This window comes from Siphateles boraxobius, unplaced genomic scaffold (assembly GCF_051911475.1).
Source record: "Siphateles boraxobius isolate OS27281-9 unplaced genomic scaffold, OSU_SipBor_1 12, whole genome shotgun sequence".
Lineage (NCBI taxonomy): Eukaryota > Metazoa > Chordata > Actinopteri > Cypriniformes > Leuciscidae > Siphateles > Siphateles boraxobius.
In genome coordinates, this window is record NW_027508722.1 from 16,183,849 (window position 1) to 16,199,225 (window position 15,377).

Below are 15,377 nucleotides of genomic sequence, written 5' to 3' on the forward strand. Positions count from 1 at the left end.
GTCGTTTATCAAAAACAAACGTAATAATTTTTTTTATTTTACTCTCACTTTTGTCAGGCACAAAGTGATGCAAGAGATGCACTGCCTGCCCAGCTAGGTTAGCAAGACCGAAAAACATCAAACTTTGCTGACATCAAACTTAGAGAGGAGAGAACACAAGTTTACCTGATTGTTGTTCCCGCAATTCACTCTCATGGGTTTTTTCTTCTTCATCTTTTCGTGACCAGAAGGATAGTTTCGCTTCATTTTGTCATGGATGTTGTACACATTAATTGACACGCTATGACACAAGATGGAGGCGGGGCCTTAAGTAATTTGTGGGGTCTTACGCACCGGTCGCGTGCAGCGCTGCAGCCACGTAAACAGTTTGCCCTTCCCTTACTGACTTTCACTTTCGGTGCACGAATGGAAGTGAATGAGGCTTTGCGATTTAAAAAAAAAAAATAAAAAATTTATCTAGGCCTATGTGAAATTCTGCAGCCATTGTACGATTTTTATTATTTTTTTCTCGGAAGGGCAACCTGAGTCGAGAAGGGCATATGGGCAGTTGCCCGGGCAACCTGAGCAACCCCCCTGTGCACGTCCCTGCTGTTATTTATTTTTTTCATTCTGATCTGTTTATCATGGTATCATTTTTGTCTTTACAGAGACTAGTAGGAAGAGGGATAGACATAAGCCTTTCAGGAGAAGGAAAGGTTAAAATGAAAGTAAGCAGTTTAAAAAATATGCCCATAGTGTGTATGTACTGTTTATAAATATATTTCCCTTTTGAATGGGAATCAATACTGCATCATGACTTTGATGATATGGGAATGAATTTGCATGACCGGTGTCTTCAGGAAGTCACTTGTCTGTTTGCATTTGTGTGATATTGTTCATCATATTGTTTGTCTCACTCTGTGTTTTAGATAGTATGGACAGCATAAATTATAAGATTAAGAGCTATGCATTGCCGTGGTCCACTTTAGCATGGGGGATGACATGCATGATTTGTATTATGTGTTTGGGAGTGGTGCACGCTCAGTCAGCCCTTGAAAACTCGAGCTCCTTCCTGGCTCTCTTCTCAAGCGATCATAGACAGGCATTTGCAGTTCGGGTCCTGTGTTTGCTGAGGCGGCATGGCGGCTTTGATCATAGGGATCACAACTGAGTTGGCAGAGGCGGAACTTGAGACAGGTGTTCTCCTAATTCTTGTCCTCTCTACCGACTCTGAAAGCAACCTTGCAGTTTGGATCATGCGTTTACTGAGGTGGATTACGCTCGCAGTTTGAAGCGAGAACAGATGGGTGTCCCCCTTTCTCTCTCCAGCTGTGTGCAACTCGAGGGAGAGGTGTATCACACCACAATACATTGGGTTCTCACTCTTCCTAGATGGACTCAAGGTGCTGTCTTGCTATCCTGCCACATTCTGTGTTTCTGGAAGAAGCAGTCTCCTGCAAGAATCTGCCCAGAAAATGTGGGCAGAACCCACCCCTCTTTGGAGGATATTTTGGCACAAGTAGGTTGTTAGGGCGCCCAGACCCTCTAGAAAATAATAGGCATTTCCTTTTAACTAGTCCCCTCTTTATTACTTTCAATTGTTTCTGCCAGCAAGCTGTTTCAGTGCACTGAAAGGGGGCAGGGGGTTATGACCAGTTTTGGAATTAGCACAGAAAGTATCTTAGGTTCGCTTTCGGAGGCAATGCATACCAACATAGAGGGTACCAACCTTTAGGAGATATCCTCACCACATATGGTGATTCGGGGACAGCAATCTCCAGTGTGTTTTCTCTGCTCAGCAATGCTGCCGGAGTGTGGTGGCCGCCTCCCTTTTCAGAGAATATCGGGACACATAAGTTTGTTACAGCATTGTTTTCCACTTTGAAAATGCTGGGCATTGTCTTTTCAATCAGTCCCATGGTTACAAAGATCAGCTGTTCCATGCCAGTGAGCTGTTCAGGGCACTGAACGGAGCAATTCTCTCTCTTATCTCAAGCCCTAATGCTACGGCGTTCAGTGGCCTGAGGGTAAGTCCACTCAGGGGAGAGTGTGTCACACCACAATATTAGGTGCTCACTCTTCCTTGATGCCCTCAAGAAATGGTCTCACTTACTAGCCATGTTCCTTGTTTTAGGAAGCAGCAGTTTCTAGTGAGACCCTGCCCAAAATTAACTCAGCAACACTGCTGGAGTGTGGTGCCCGCCTCTCTGCAGGCACCACCCTGCCACATCAGGACATATAAGGTTGTTAGGGCAGTAGCCTCTCTGATCATGGACATCCCCTCTCAACAAGTCTCCAATCGATTGTGTTTGGTCACAACTGGACTGGCTGATCCAAGCTTAAATATCTTTTTTTGTGTTCCCAAGATGAACAAAGGTCATATGGGTTTGGAACGACATGAGGGTGAGTAATTAATGACAGAATTTTCATTTTTTGGTGAACTAACCCTTTAATTTCTCTGGTACTGACAGCAGAACTGGTAACATCGGAGCTTATCGATACTGCAATCTTTCATAATTACATTCATCCTCAAGGGGGCTGACCTTATTCATTGTAAACATTTCTCCATAAGGCTTACCACTCCTGCCTGGCTCTCTTCTCGAGGGATAGGAGTCAGCAAGGTGTCTGTGGTCATCATTCGCCCCATCTTCAGTCATAAGTGAATACTCCCTTTGGTTACTTTGAGCGGTCCCTGCGGTCACCTTTGCAGCTTTAGGGCCTAGAAGATATTTGTGCAAGGGCAATATGTTTGTGCTGCTGCAGGCTAGTCCTCTCCGCACACATTCATACGATTTTAAAGTCTGGACAAGGATTTAACCATGGGATCACAGGTCCTTCTGGGTTGATCCAGTAATTCTGTTTCACAGCCTTGATGGGCAGGCATATTCCCTCAGTGTGACAGCATTGCTATTGATGTTACCATAGCACCACAATGCAGCGTGTATGTGTGTGTGTGTGTGTGTATATATATGTATATATACTGTTTATTTGTAATTTGTAATATTATTTCAAATATTGCTGTAACTTAATAAATGCTGACCCCAAACTTTTGAACCGTAGTATATATGTATTGAGGTAATGAATATATATATATTTTGTTTTGCTACTGTAGGTGGCAAAGGCTTATTATGCTCTTAAGGAAGAATCCAACTGCGCTGATTTGTCAATAAATGTGACTGTAGAGGGAAAAGTGGAATATACAAGTGAGTTATGAAATATATATATGGCAACATGTTGCCCTAATTTAACTATACATAACTGTATTTATATATTTATATCTAATTTATGAAGATTGTTAGGTATAATATACACATATTATCTCACTGTGTGATAACTGTGTAATTATTATTACAATTGTTTTTTTGTTTTTTTTTTAGCTGAAGTACAACAAACGTACAATTTCTATGACTATGAACAGGAAGAAGAGAGGAAGGAGGAGGAAGATCTCCCCCATTCTGGCATTGAGTGGTTTGATGCTCGCAGCAGACAAAGAAGAGACACAACTCAAAACACGCAAAATGATGTGGTCTATACGGTCTGTGTCAGGTGAGAAAAACGTATTCTGACAAACATTAATTGTAGCAATCATAATCTGCTGTTATGAAGGATATTATCATAATCTTGTTATAATCATAAACTATAGTATATCATCACCTGTCTTCTCTCACAGGCACACACAGGGGAGGAACCTCTCTGGAATGGCCATTGCTGACATTACTCTACTTAGTGGCTTTGATGCAATAAATACAGATCTGGAAAAGGTCAACCCTAATCTTATCTAATGACTTTTGAATTTATGTGGCATTTTGAAAGTATTTTGATTAGTTTTTAAAATAATGAATTAAAGCTGCAGTCCGTAGCTTTTTGGGCTTAAAAATTATCCAAAATAAATTGAACAAATACATAACCAGCCAGTGTTCAAAACTGTCTGCTTGCCTTAGCTCGATTCAAAGCGGTAAGATTGTAATAATGTTTTTAATTCCAGTGTTACTGGTGGATTTCCGCGGGAAATTCGAGCATGTCTTTGCGTCATTACGTCACATCTGTACACAGAAAGAAGGTGTCTCGACTAGTAGGCTATATTGCGTGTGAGGATGTTGGAGGTGGATATTTATAGCCTTTTCTCACAGCACTTGATATAATTAAACTTATCAATTTGATGGCGGATCCAGAAAGGTTCAAACGACAATTACCAGTGACAACTGGAGATTCACCCGTTGTAAAATGCAAAAGACTTGAGTGGCTACAGAAAAAAAGAGACTGCAACTGGACCCATGCGAAAACAAGGATAAATATCGGTAGGGCATTAATTGTAGTTACGCAATGCTGATGTTGAACATTAACAATTTGAGAACAAAGTGTAATTTGCACGGTTTTATGCGATATGATAAGCGGTTGTTAGATTTAATCAGCGTGATTTACTGCAATGATTTTTTTCCCTTCGTTGGTCAGAACCAGAACAAAAGTGGATGTTACTTGTTAAGATGACATTTTCCGGTGAAAATTATTATGCTGGTCATACTTCCAAAAATAATAATCTGTGATTCTGAATGCCAAAATCCACACCGGCGCAGTGACTGACAGCCGCACACCCTCCTCAAACATTGGATTCATCCGCGCCGTGTCGAGGCACAACTCGGGTAAAGTTGATAATTCCGCGAATAACTGCAATTGCAGATTTCGAACAGAGATGGCGACAAAGAGGAAAAACTGCGGACTGCAGCTTTAATTTAATTTATTTTCCATTTTTCCTTTAAAAGATTATATTTTCTTTTTAAATTGTACACTTTTATTTTTTAAAATACATATTTAAACAATTTGTTTATAGAATTGTATACACTGATGAGCCAAAACATTATGACCAGTCACAGGTGAAGTGAATTTTGTTGATCATCTCCTAACAAGACCACATACAGTATTAAGGTCTGGGTAGATTAGATTGTAAACAGTCAATACATTTTCAGGAGAAATGGGCAGGAATAAAGATCTGAGCAAATTTGACAAGGGCCAAATTGTTATGGCAAGGTGACTGGGTCAGAGTATCTGAAGCACAAGGGCAACGAAGGGCACATGAGCGTCAGAACTGAACCTTGGAGCAGTGGAAGAAGGTTGTTTGGTCCAATGAGTCCCGTTTTATTCTACATCATGTGGACGGCTGTGTACGTGTGAAAAGTACGTTTACATGGGAAAGTGATGACACCAGGATGCACTGTGGGAGGACAACAAGCCGGTGGAGGTATAGTGATGCCCTGGGCAATCTTCTGCTGGGAAACCCTGGATCCGGCCATTCATGTGGACTTAAAATTGATATGTGCCACCTACCTAAATATTGTTGCAGAAAAGGTACACCCCTTCATGACAATAGTGGAAGTTGCCTCTTTCAGCAGGATAATGAACCATGCCACATTGCACACATTGTTCAGGAATAGTTTGAGGAACATGATGAAGAGTTAAAGGTGCTGTCCTGGCCAAATTCCCAAGATTTCAATCCAGTTGAGCATCTGTGGGAGGTGCTGGACCAACAAGTTCGATCCACGCCGGCTCCATCTCACAACCTACACTACTTTGAAGGATCTGTCTTGGTGCCAGATACAACAGGACACTTTCAGTGGTCTTGTAGAGTCCATGCCTCAGCGGGTCAGCGCCGTTTTGCCAGCACTTGGAGGACCAACAGCATATTAGGCAGGTGGTCATAATGTATTTGCTCATCAGTGTATACATAAACTCTATGGCCACGTACACACTGCAACTAAATTTGATTGTCAATTCACCTTTTAGTGCTTAATCCTGTTCTGTACACATGCAGTTCAGTAATTTACGAGAGTAACAACCGTATTCTACAATCGAAAGAATCCCGAAAAATCCAGGTAGTGACAACCGCATGTACAAAAATTATACGCAGTGTGTACAGAACCGAACTGAACAACTAAGTTGTTAATGACTTATTTTAATGTGCATCAGAAATGTTTCTCTCTTCTTTATGTGCGGTGCAAGAAATCAGAGGAAAAACAGTACGAACCTTCACCCATCCATGTTGCAAGATCTTGCTAGAAACAGCGAGCAAAACAAGCCCACAATAAACCAAAATAAATCCTAATGCTTTGTGCTGAAAATAAGACCAAAATATTTAGACCTGCACCTGCTGACTTTAATAACACCATACACTCGATTGCTTTATGAGCCAAGCTTAAACCACAATCCCAAAACACTTATAATAAGTGGACATGGCAACACTGCAAGAGTATGCTCTGTGAAGCAGCCTTTCCAAGCATAAGCAAATTACTTTAAGCATTACGACGCCTCCAACGACTTTAGTTTAGTTCCTGTTTAGTTAAGTTGCGGTCGCCAGGATGATTTAAGAAAAATGCTCCTAAAATTAATTCATTTTATTATTAACAATATCTTTGAATAGAACTGAAAAATCATTCAAATAAACACTGAATAAATACTCCATTTGTCATCTGACCAACGTACGCGGTGTTATTTGACGAAGCCATTTGATACATGAGACTGGTGTGTGTCGCAGGTCTCGCTCATTAACATTCGCTCCACCGGGCTCTCTCAGCTCCCTTGATTGCATGTAAAGGGTTGTATACACTCACCTAAAGAATTATTAGGAACACCTGTTCAAGTTCTCATTAATGCAATTATCTAATCAACCAATCACATGGCAGTTGCTTCAATGCATTTAGGGGTGTGGTCCTGGTCAAGACAATCTCCTGAACTCCAAACTGAATGTCAGAATGGGAAAGAAAGGTGATTTAAGCAATTTTGAGCGTGGCATGGTTGTTGGTGCCAGACGGGCCGGTCTGAGTATTTCACATTCTGCTCAGTTACTGGGATTTTCACGCACAACCATTTCTAGGGTTTACAAAGAATGGTGTGAAAAGGGAAAAACATCCATGTGGCGAACAGGACGGCCGAGGGACGTGAGAGAACGGCGCGAGGCCGGTGGAGCGATTGCTAATGAGCAACACATGTGAAGCACACCGGTCTCGCATCTCTCACGGAGGAGCGGAAGCATAAAGGAGGAGCAACAACGTTGATGATCGAGAGAGGAAGGTATTGGAGGGGCGGCTGCCATCCGGGAGGGAGAGGAGGAGTCGCCGCCGCTCGCCGTGGGCCGGAGCCTGCTGCCGTCCACCAGCGAAGGGGAGGAGCGGGGGCGGGGGACTCCTGCCGTCTGCCCAAGGCACCCGAGGAGCCGTCGCCGTCCACCGGGTGGCGGAGGAGCGTCGAGCCGTCCACCGAGGGCTACCCAGCGTCACCGCCAGGCACCGCGGAGGAGATCGCCCAGCTGGTGGGGGACCAGATGGCAGCGCGTTGTGGGAACCGGACCAATTTTTTTTTTCCTCTCTCCCCACTCTCGATCTGTCGCTCCTCATGCTTCCGTCTCCGTTTCCCTCGGCTTGACGGTCCATACCCCCCAGGGATCACCGCCGCCGGGGGGGGAGTAGGTTTAGGCTCGTGGGTACCCCCCGGCCTGTGAGGGGCAATGGGGGTATGTGGCGAACAGGACGGCCGAGGGACTTGAGAGAACGGCGCGAGGCCGGTGGTGCGATTGCTAATGAGCAACACATGTGAAGCACACCGTTCTCGCATCTCTCACAGAGGAGCGGAAGCATAAAGGAGGAGCGACGACGTTGATGATCGAGAGAGGAACAGGCCTGTATTTTAGTTGTGTTTGGTTTTTGTATTTGTATTTTATTTTAGACAGCAGTCGTCCGCGAGGGGCTGCTGGCGGTATTTTTGTTTGTTGTTTTATTTTAAATAAAGTTTATTTAATTGTTCGCCGGTTCCCGCCTCCTTCTTCCCTGAACATTGCTACACTGGTGCCGAAACCCGGGAAGAGGGAGGAACGTGCTGTCAGAGAGTCCTCGCCGCTGTGGGGAATCCGCGGTGCCATCGAGCATGGTGTGCGAGTCGCCGCCGTCCGCCGTGGGCCGGAGCCTGCTGCCATTCGCCGAACGAGGGGAGGAGCAGGGAGCGAGTGAGTCGCGGCCATGGACGCCCGAGGCGGTGCGCTGGAGTGAGTTGCCGGTGGGACGGTCGAGCTCGCTGCCGGCCGCCTGGGTATTGGAGGGGCGGCTGCCATCCGGGAGGGAGAGGAGGAGTCGCCGCCGCTAGCCGTGGGCCGGAGCCTGCTGCCGTCCACCAGCGAAGGGGAGGAGCAGGGAGCGGGGGACTCCTGCCGTCTGCCCAAGGCACCCGAGGAGCCGTCGCCGTCCACCGGGTGGCGGAGGAGCGTCGAGCTGTCCACCGAGGGCCACCCAGCGTCACCGCCAGGCACCGCGGAGGAGATCGCCCAGCTGGTGGGGGACCAGATGGCAGCGCGTTGTGGGAACCGGACCAAATTTTTTTTTCTCTCTCCCCTCTCTCGATATGTCGCTCCTCATGCTTCCGTCTCCGTTTCCCTCGGCTTGTCGGTCCATACCCCCCAGGGATCGCCGCCGGGGGGGAGTAGGCACAGGCTCGTGGGTATGTGGCCAATAGGACGGCCGAGGGACGTGAGAGAACGGCGCAAGGCCGGTGGTGCGATTGCTAATGAGCAACACATATGAAGCACACCGGTGTCGCATCTCTCACGGAGGAGCGAAGCATAAAGGAGGAGCGACGACGTTGATGATCGAGAGAGGAACAGGCCTGTATTTTAGCTGTGTTTGGTTTTTGTATTTGTATTTTATTTTAGTCAGCAGTCGTCCGCGAGGGGCTGCTGGCGGTATTTTTGTTTGTTTGTTTTATTTTAAATAAAGTTTATTTAATTTTTCGTCGGTTCCCGCCTCCTTCTTCCCTGAACATTGCTACAATCCAGTATACATCCAGTCCTGTGGGCGAAAATGCCTTGTTGATGCTAGAGGTCAGAGGAGAATGGGCTGACTTATTCAAGCTGATAGAAGAGCAACTTTGACTGAAATAACCACTCGTTACAACTGAGGTATGCAGCAAAGCATTTGTGGAGCCACAACATGCACAACCTTGAGGCGGATGGGCTACAACAGCAGAAGACCCCAGCGGGTACCACTCATCTCCACTACAAATAGGAAAAAGAGGCTACAATTTGCAAGAGCTCACCAAAATTGGACAGTTGAAGACTGGAAAAATGTTGCCTGGTCTGATGAGTCTCGATTTCTGTTGAGACATTCAGATGGTAGAGTCAGAATTTGGCGTAAACAGAATGAGAACATGGATCCATCATGCCTTGTTACCACTGTGCAGGCTGCTGGTGGTGGTGTAATGGTGTGGGGGATGTTTTCTTGGCACACTTTAGGCCCCTTAGTGCCAATTGGGCATCGTTTAAATGCCACGGCCTACCTGAGCATTGTTTCTGACCATGTCCATCCCTTTATGGCCATAATGTACCCATCCTCTGATGGCTACTTCCAGTAGGATAATGCACCATGTCACAAAGCTCGAATCATTTCAAATTGGTTTCTTGAACATGACAATGAGTTCACTGTACTAAAATGCCCCCCACAGTCACCAAATCTCAACCCAATAGAGCATCTTTGGGATGTGGTGGAACGGGAGCTTCGTGCCCTGGATGTGCATCCCACAAATCTCCATCAACTGCAAGATACTATCCTATCAATATGGGCCAACATTTCTAAAGAATGCTTTCAGCACCTTGTTGAATCAATGCCACATAGAATTAAGGCAGTTCTGAAGGTGAAAGGGGGTCAAACACAATATTAGTATGGTGTTCCTAATAATCCTTTAGGTGAGTGTATATGGATTGTGTCAATAAAAATAAAAATAAAAAGTTTTGTTTTTAAAAAAGTTTGAAAACCACTGCATTACTGCACAAGATGCTGATCTTGCAGCCAATAAGTCTGGTTCAGTTTTTGCTGTAGGCTAGTCCTGCAGCGCACCATTCAGAGTTCCTCTGAAACCCTCCACCTCCCCAAACTCCACCTGTACAGCAAACACTGAGTGTTAATTGTCGATTAAGGACATCATGCTTATGAGCAAAACAACAAACAACCTTGAGTGTGATACAAACAAGCCTTTATTAACTAAATTAAACGCTTAAACTAATCTAACATACACACACATTCAGTTTACCAAGAGATAGAGAGTTTGTTTGAAATTCAGCAGATCAACAGCCTTGAGCAAACCATCAGTTTTTAGTTCCAACACACCTTTTAAAAGCCGACCGATGTTCAAAAATGGCCCAACAGCCGACCATCTGCTTGGTGTGTCTTGGCCTTTAGATCAAATCCATTAACATTGCCATTCATTATAAAACTATTTATATATATTTTAAAACTATGTTTAGTTGTCGTGATTGAAATAGTCATTGAAAATATGTAATTCCCGTCTTTATCCTGTGTTTTAACATTTATTTGTCTGTGTCTTATGATGGACTTTGTGGTCTGCATTTTGCTTTCTTCTGTTGTTTAATTTTTTCTCTTTTTTTCTGTAACATTCTCTCCAACAGCTGAAAGACCTGGTGGACAGATATATTTCTCACTATGAGCTCACACGTGGAAGAGTGTTGTTGTATTTTAATGAGGTGACATGAGCACAAACACACAGTCATAGTTAATCATATCTCTCTATAGAAAAATTCAAACTTGTCTCTCTCACCCCTCAGATAGATGAAGGTGAGACCTGTATAGCATTCGGAGCTAAGCAAAGTGTGCCCATTGGATTAGTTCAACCAGCTCCTGCTACATTTTATGATTACTATGAACCAGGCAAGCTATTCCTATATTTCAATTGAAATGTATTTTACAGAACCATAACAATTACACTTGTTGTTGACGTAAGTTTTGAGACATATTTTTTTATATATAAATATTGAATAAGGGGGCATAATATAAAAAATGTCAGGGTGATACATGCAACAATTCACCACAGCGGAGATTAAGGATGAACACAATAGCAGGAGTTAACACAGGAATCAAACAGATGAGTAATAAAGGGTAAGTAATAAGTATGCTGGCATGAGATATTACGATATAAGAGTGTGAAGCATTGGAGGGAAGTGATCCAAGATCGTGATCACCAACAAGTAAGTATAACAGTAAATCGAGTCTTTTCAAATACTAGGAATCACAGGAGAACTGAGAATAGCAATCGTCCGTTCATACATACGTATTTGTCCAAAAAACAGGGAAACAGGTCAATTTAGCTAAAATGGTATTATTTATTCATTTATAGGGAATTTTGAACGGGCCTTAACTGAAAAGTCTGTAGCACTTGCACCATGTGCTTTAGAACATGCACTTAGATCGTTAAAATTGGGCCCAAAATCACCTACATGCATTATTGTTTTGGCTTGATTTCATTGTGTTGTGGCTTGATTTTGTTGTGCTGTAAACTTATGTTTGCTTTTTAAATTTAATTGGTTGTGCACTACTGGGTTACCATGAAAAACACAATAACAAGGTAACACGGTAACAAGATCAGAAGTTTAAAACATTAAATTAGTAAGCACATAACACAAGAACACTTCTCTTTAAAATAAAAACAAGACTTTATTGATTATTCTCAAACATAAAACTAATATCTGACACATAGGGGCTGTTTACACTGTTGCCCACTTCATGCGTTTTCTGTGATCGGATAGCTATCCGATCGTGAAAATACCAGGTGTAAATTCCCTCCAAAACGCATTCGAGACGGATTTGAATCCGATCACTTAAACCACTCCAGGAGGAGGTCTGGGCCACATTCCAGACGAAACTGGACAGGTGTAAATGCATGGTTGATGAAACCACATATGTAAATTTTACTCCTCCCAAAAATGCAACAAAAAAAAATAAACGTGTGAGAGCGTGTTATAGACTATAATGTTATAGCCAGATATGACGACGCTACTGCAAGATGAGCAGCTGCATCTATTCATTAAGCCAACGTGCAAACTATCGCAAATCAAAGTGAAAGTCGCAGACGCTTAACACACAATCATCATCATTAAAAGTAAATAAACTAAATGATCTTACCTGGGCTGTTGCTACTCTCTCTTATTTCTGTCTTTGATTTTGAAATTATAGCAGATGATCAATAAAATGCAGCTCTTATCTGTTGCTTTCGGTGACGTGAACTCCATTAAATCTGCATATAGCGCGGGAATTGAAGATCGGATTTCTATCCGTTTTGCAAAAACACATTTATGTGACCAGGTGTAAATGGAATCGTTTTGATAAATCAGATAGCTATCCGATCTGAGAAATGCATGAAGTGGCCAGGTGTAAACAGCCCCATTAAGAAATGCACACACACATTCACATGAGTTGCAGAAACAAAGAAAGTTTTTCAGAGGGAATTTATAAAACGTCTCAGGTTACGTATGTAACCCTGGTTCCCTGAGAGGGAACGAGACGCTGCGTTGAGACGCGGTGGGAACGCTCTGCGTGATTGCGTCGTGAAGCACGTGTATAATCAGTCCAAATGGAAGAGCGAGACGTCATAGGCGGGTGACGTCATAGACCAGGAGGCTATAAAGCACACCAGAAAACAGACCGCAACAGCTTCTGAAAAGGCCTGAAGCAAGTCGATCAGGGCATGCAGGAAGTATGGCAGGAGAACGCAGCGTCTCGTTCCCTCTCAGGGAACCAGGGTTACATACGTAACCTGAGACGTTCCCTTTCAAGGGAACTCGAGCTGCGTTGAGACGCGGTGGGAACCCCATATCCACTACGCCATAAAGAGAAATGCCCGTTCTGTGTGGAGTCCTTGCGCACACTAAGAAACAAGCAGCCTAGCCCCGGGAGTGGAGAGGTCTAGGTCGTAAAATCTGACAAATGTATGCGGTGAGGACCAGCCTGCCGCATTACAAACGTCCTGAAGGGAAACCCCTGAAATTAAAGCCTTAGAGGCAGCCATACTCCTAGTAGAATGGGCGCGGACAGCCATAGGTGAAGGCTGTCCGGCCGCTTCATAAGCAAGTGAGATAGCCTCAACTACCCACTTGCTCATTACCTGTCTCGATGCAGGGCAACCTTTCTTGGTTGAACCGAAGCAGACAAATTACTGCTCTGATCTACGCCACAGGGCAGCTCTGTGAACGTAGGCATCCAAAGCCCTAACGGGACATAACAGATTGAGACTTTCCTGATCTGGAGTAATGAAAGGTGGAGGGCAAAAAGCCTGCAGCACAATAGGGCCCCCTACATTAGTGGGGACGTTAGGAATGTAACCCGGCCTAGGGTGTAAAAATGCTTTCACCATACCAGGAGCAAATTCCAAACATGAAGGAGCCACCGACAGGGCTTGCAGATCTCCAATTCTCTTGATAGAAGAAATAGCGAGAAGAAATAGAGTTTTTAGTGTAAGGAACTTCTCTGAAACCTCTTCAATAGGCTCGAAGGGAGCCAGGGCCAGACCCTCAAGTACAAAGGCCAAATCCCAAGCCGGTGCTCTAGAGTGCAGTGCAAGCCTCAGCCTCAAATGTACCACGGAGAAAACGAATAATAAAAGGATCTCTCCCAAGAGAAGAAGCCCCCAGAGGGGAGCGATAAGCAGATATAGCCGCTACGTACACCTTTAAGGTGGAGGGAGTTAATCCAGCAGAGAAACGGTCTTGTAGGAAATCGAGAACTGTACCAAACGGGCAGTTAACAGGATTTAAAAAACGTTCTCCACACCATGTAGAGAACAGTTTCCATTTCAATGAATATAGTTTCCTCGTGGAAGGAGCTCTGGATTGAAGGATGGTCTCAACGACCTCAGTCAAGAGACCGGATTCTAAGAGCTGGGCCCCCTCAGAGGCCAAGCCCACAGTTTCCACAACTCCGGTCGAGAGTGAAATATCGTGCCCCCTGCTTGAGATAACAAGTCCCTTCTGACAGGAATCTCCATGGGAGAGCCGTGCAGAAGGGACACTAGGTCCGAGAACCACACTCGGGTCGGCCAGTGCGGGGCTACTAATAATAGATGAGCCCCTTCTTGGCGAACCCTCTCCGGAACTCCCGGAAGCAATGATATCGGGGGGAATGCGTACAGGTGCAGCCTCGGCCACACCTGTACCATAGCGTCCAGTCCGAGAGGAGCTGGATATGTGAGGGAGAACCAAAGCTGACAATGGGTTGTATCGTAAGATGCGAAAAGATCTATCTGAGCTTGACCATAGTTCTCCCATAGGAGCTCCGCCACCTCGGGGTGAAGTCTCCACTCCCCGGGCCTCAGCCCCTGCCTTGACAGGATATCTGCTCCCACATTCAAACACCCTGGAATATAAACTGCCCTGAGTGACAGTAATTTCCACTGGGCCCATAGGAGGATCTGATGAGCCAGTTTGCATAATAATCGGGACCTCAGACCCCCTTGATGGTTGATGTAAGAGACCACCGATGTGTTGTCTGTGCGGACAAGCACATGATGGCCTCTCAGGTCTGGCAGGAAGTATTTGAGAGCCTGAAATACCGCCATCATCTCTAGTCGGTTTATATGCCACGAAAGCTGATGGTCCTGCCAGACACCTGTCGCCGAGCGGCCACTCATGACCGCCCCCCAGCCTGTGAGGGAAGCATCCGTCGATAGCGTTACGCGTCGACAAGAAGCCCCCAATACTGGGCCTTGGGCGAGGAACCAAGGTTTCTTCCACATGACCAAGGCACGTAGGCATAACCGCGTGACCTTGATCGTGCGAAACGGATTTCCCCTCGGAGAAAACCCCTTGGTCCTGAGCCACCACTGCAGGGGTCTCATGTGCAGAAGGCCAAAAGTAATTACGTTGGACGCAGCTGCCATGAGACCCACCAGTCTCTGGAACTGTTTCACAGTGAGTGACTGGCCTAGTTTTACCATCTTTACGGCTGTGAGAATCGCAGAAATACGTGCTGGAGACAATCGTGCTTGCATAGTTGTCGAATCCCACATCACCCCTAAAAAAGTGGTCCTCTGGGCTGGGAGGAGCACACTCTTCTTGGGGTTTAGCCGCAACCCCAACCTCTTTATGTGAGACAGAACAACATCTCGATGCCGAACTGCCAACTGCTCGGAACGAGCCAAGATCAACCAGTCGTCGATATAGTTTAATACGCGAATGCCCTGGAGTCTCAGAGGAGCCAGCGCTGCATCCACGCATTTCGTAAAGGTGCGGGGTGATAAACCTAGGCCGAATGGAAGGACCCGATATTGGTATGCTTCGCCCCCGAAAGCAAACCTCAGGAACTTCCTGTGATGAGGATGAATGGATACATGAAAGTAAGCGTCCTTCAAGTCTATTGTGACAAACCAGTCCTCGGACTGAATCTGTGATACAATCTGTTTGAGTGTAAGCATCTTGAACTTGAGTTTCTGAACTCTGCTGTTTAACTGACGCAGATCTAGAATAGGACGCAACCCCCCATCCTTCTTGGGAACGATGAAGTAACGGCTGTAAAACCCTGACTCTCTGCTGGGAGGAGAAACCCTTTCTATAGCCCCTTTTTGCAGAAGCGTCAGTACTT

General features: G+C 45.1%; 1 protein-coding gene across 1 annotated transcript in view; it reads left to right on the plus strand.

Moving 5' to 3' along the window:
• LOC143717982 (complement C4-B-like) overlaps positions 1-15,377 on the plus strand; it is a 66,412-nt gene that overhangs the window by 28,711 nt on the left and 22,324 nt on the right. The window contains exons 31-36 of the mRNA XM_077209218.1: positions 648-707; positions 3,092-3,182; positions 3,357-3,525; positions 3,650-3,740; positions 10,418-10,492; positions 10,574-10,676. Of these exons, the coding sequence (XP_077065333.1) occupies positions 648-707; positions 3,092-3,182; positions 3,357-3,525; positions 3,650-3,740; positions 10,418-10,492; positions 10,574-10,676 (589 nt within the window). The remainder of the gene's footprint in view (positions 1-647; positions 708-3,091; positions 3,183-3,356; positions 3,526-3,649; positions 3,741-10,417; positions 10,493-10,573; positions 10,677-15,377) is intronic.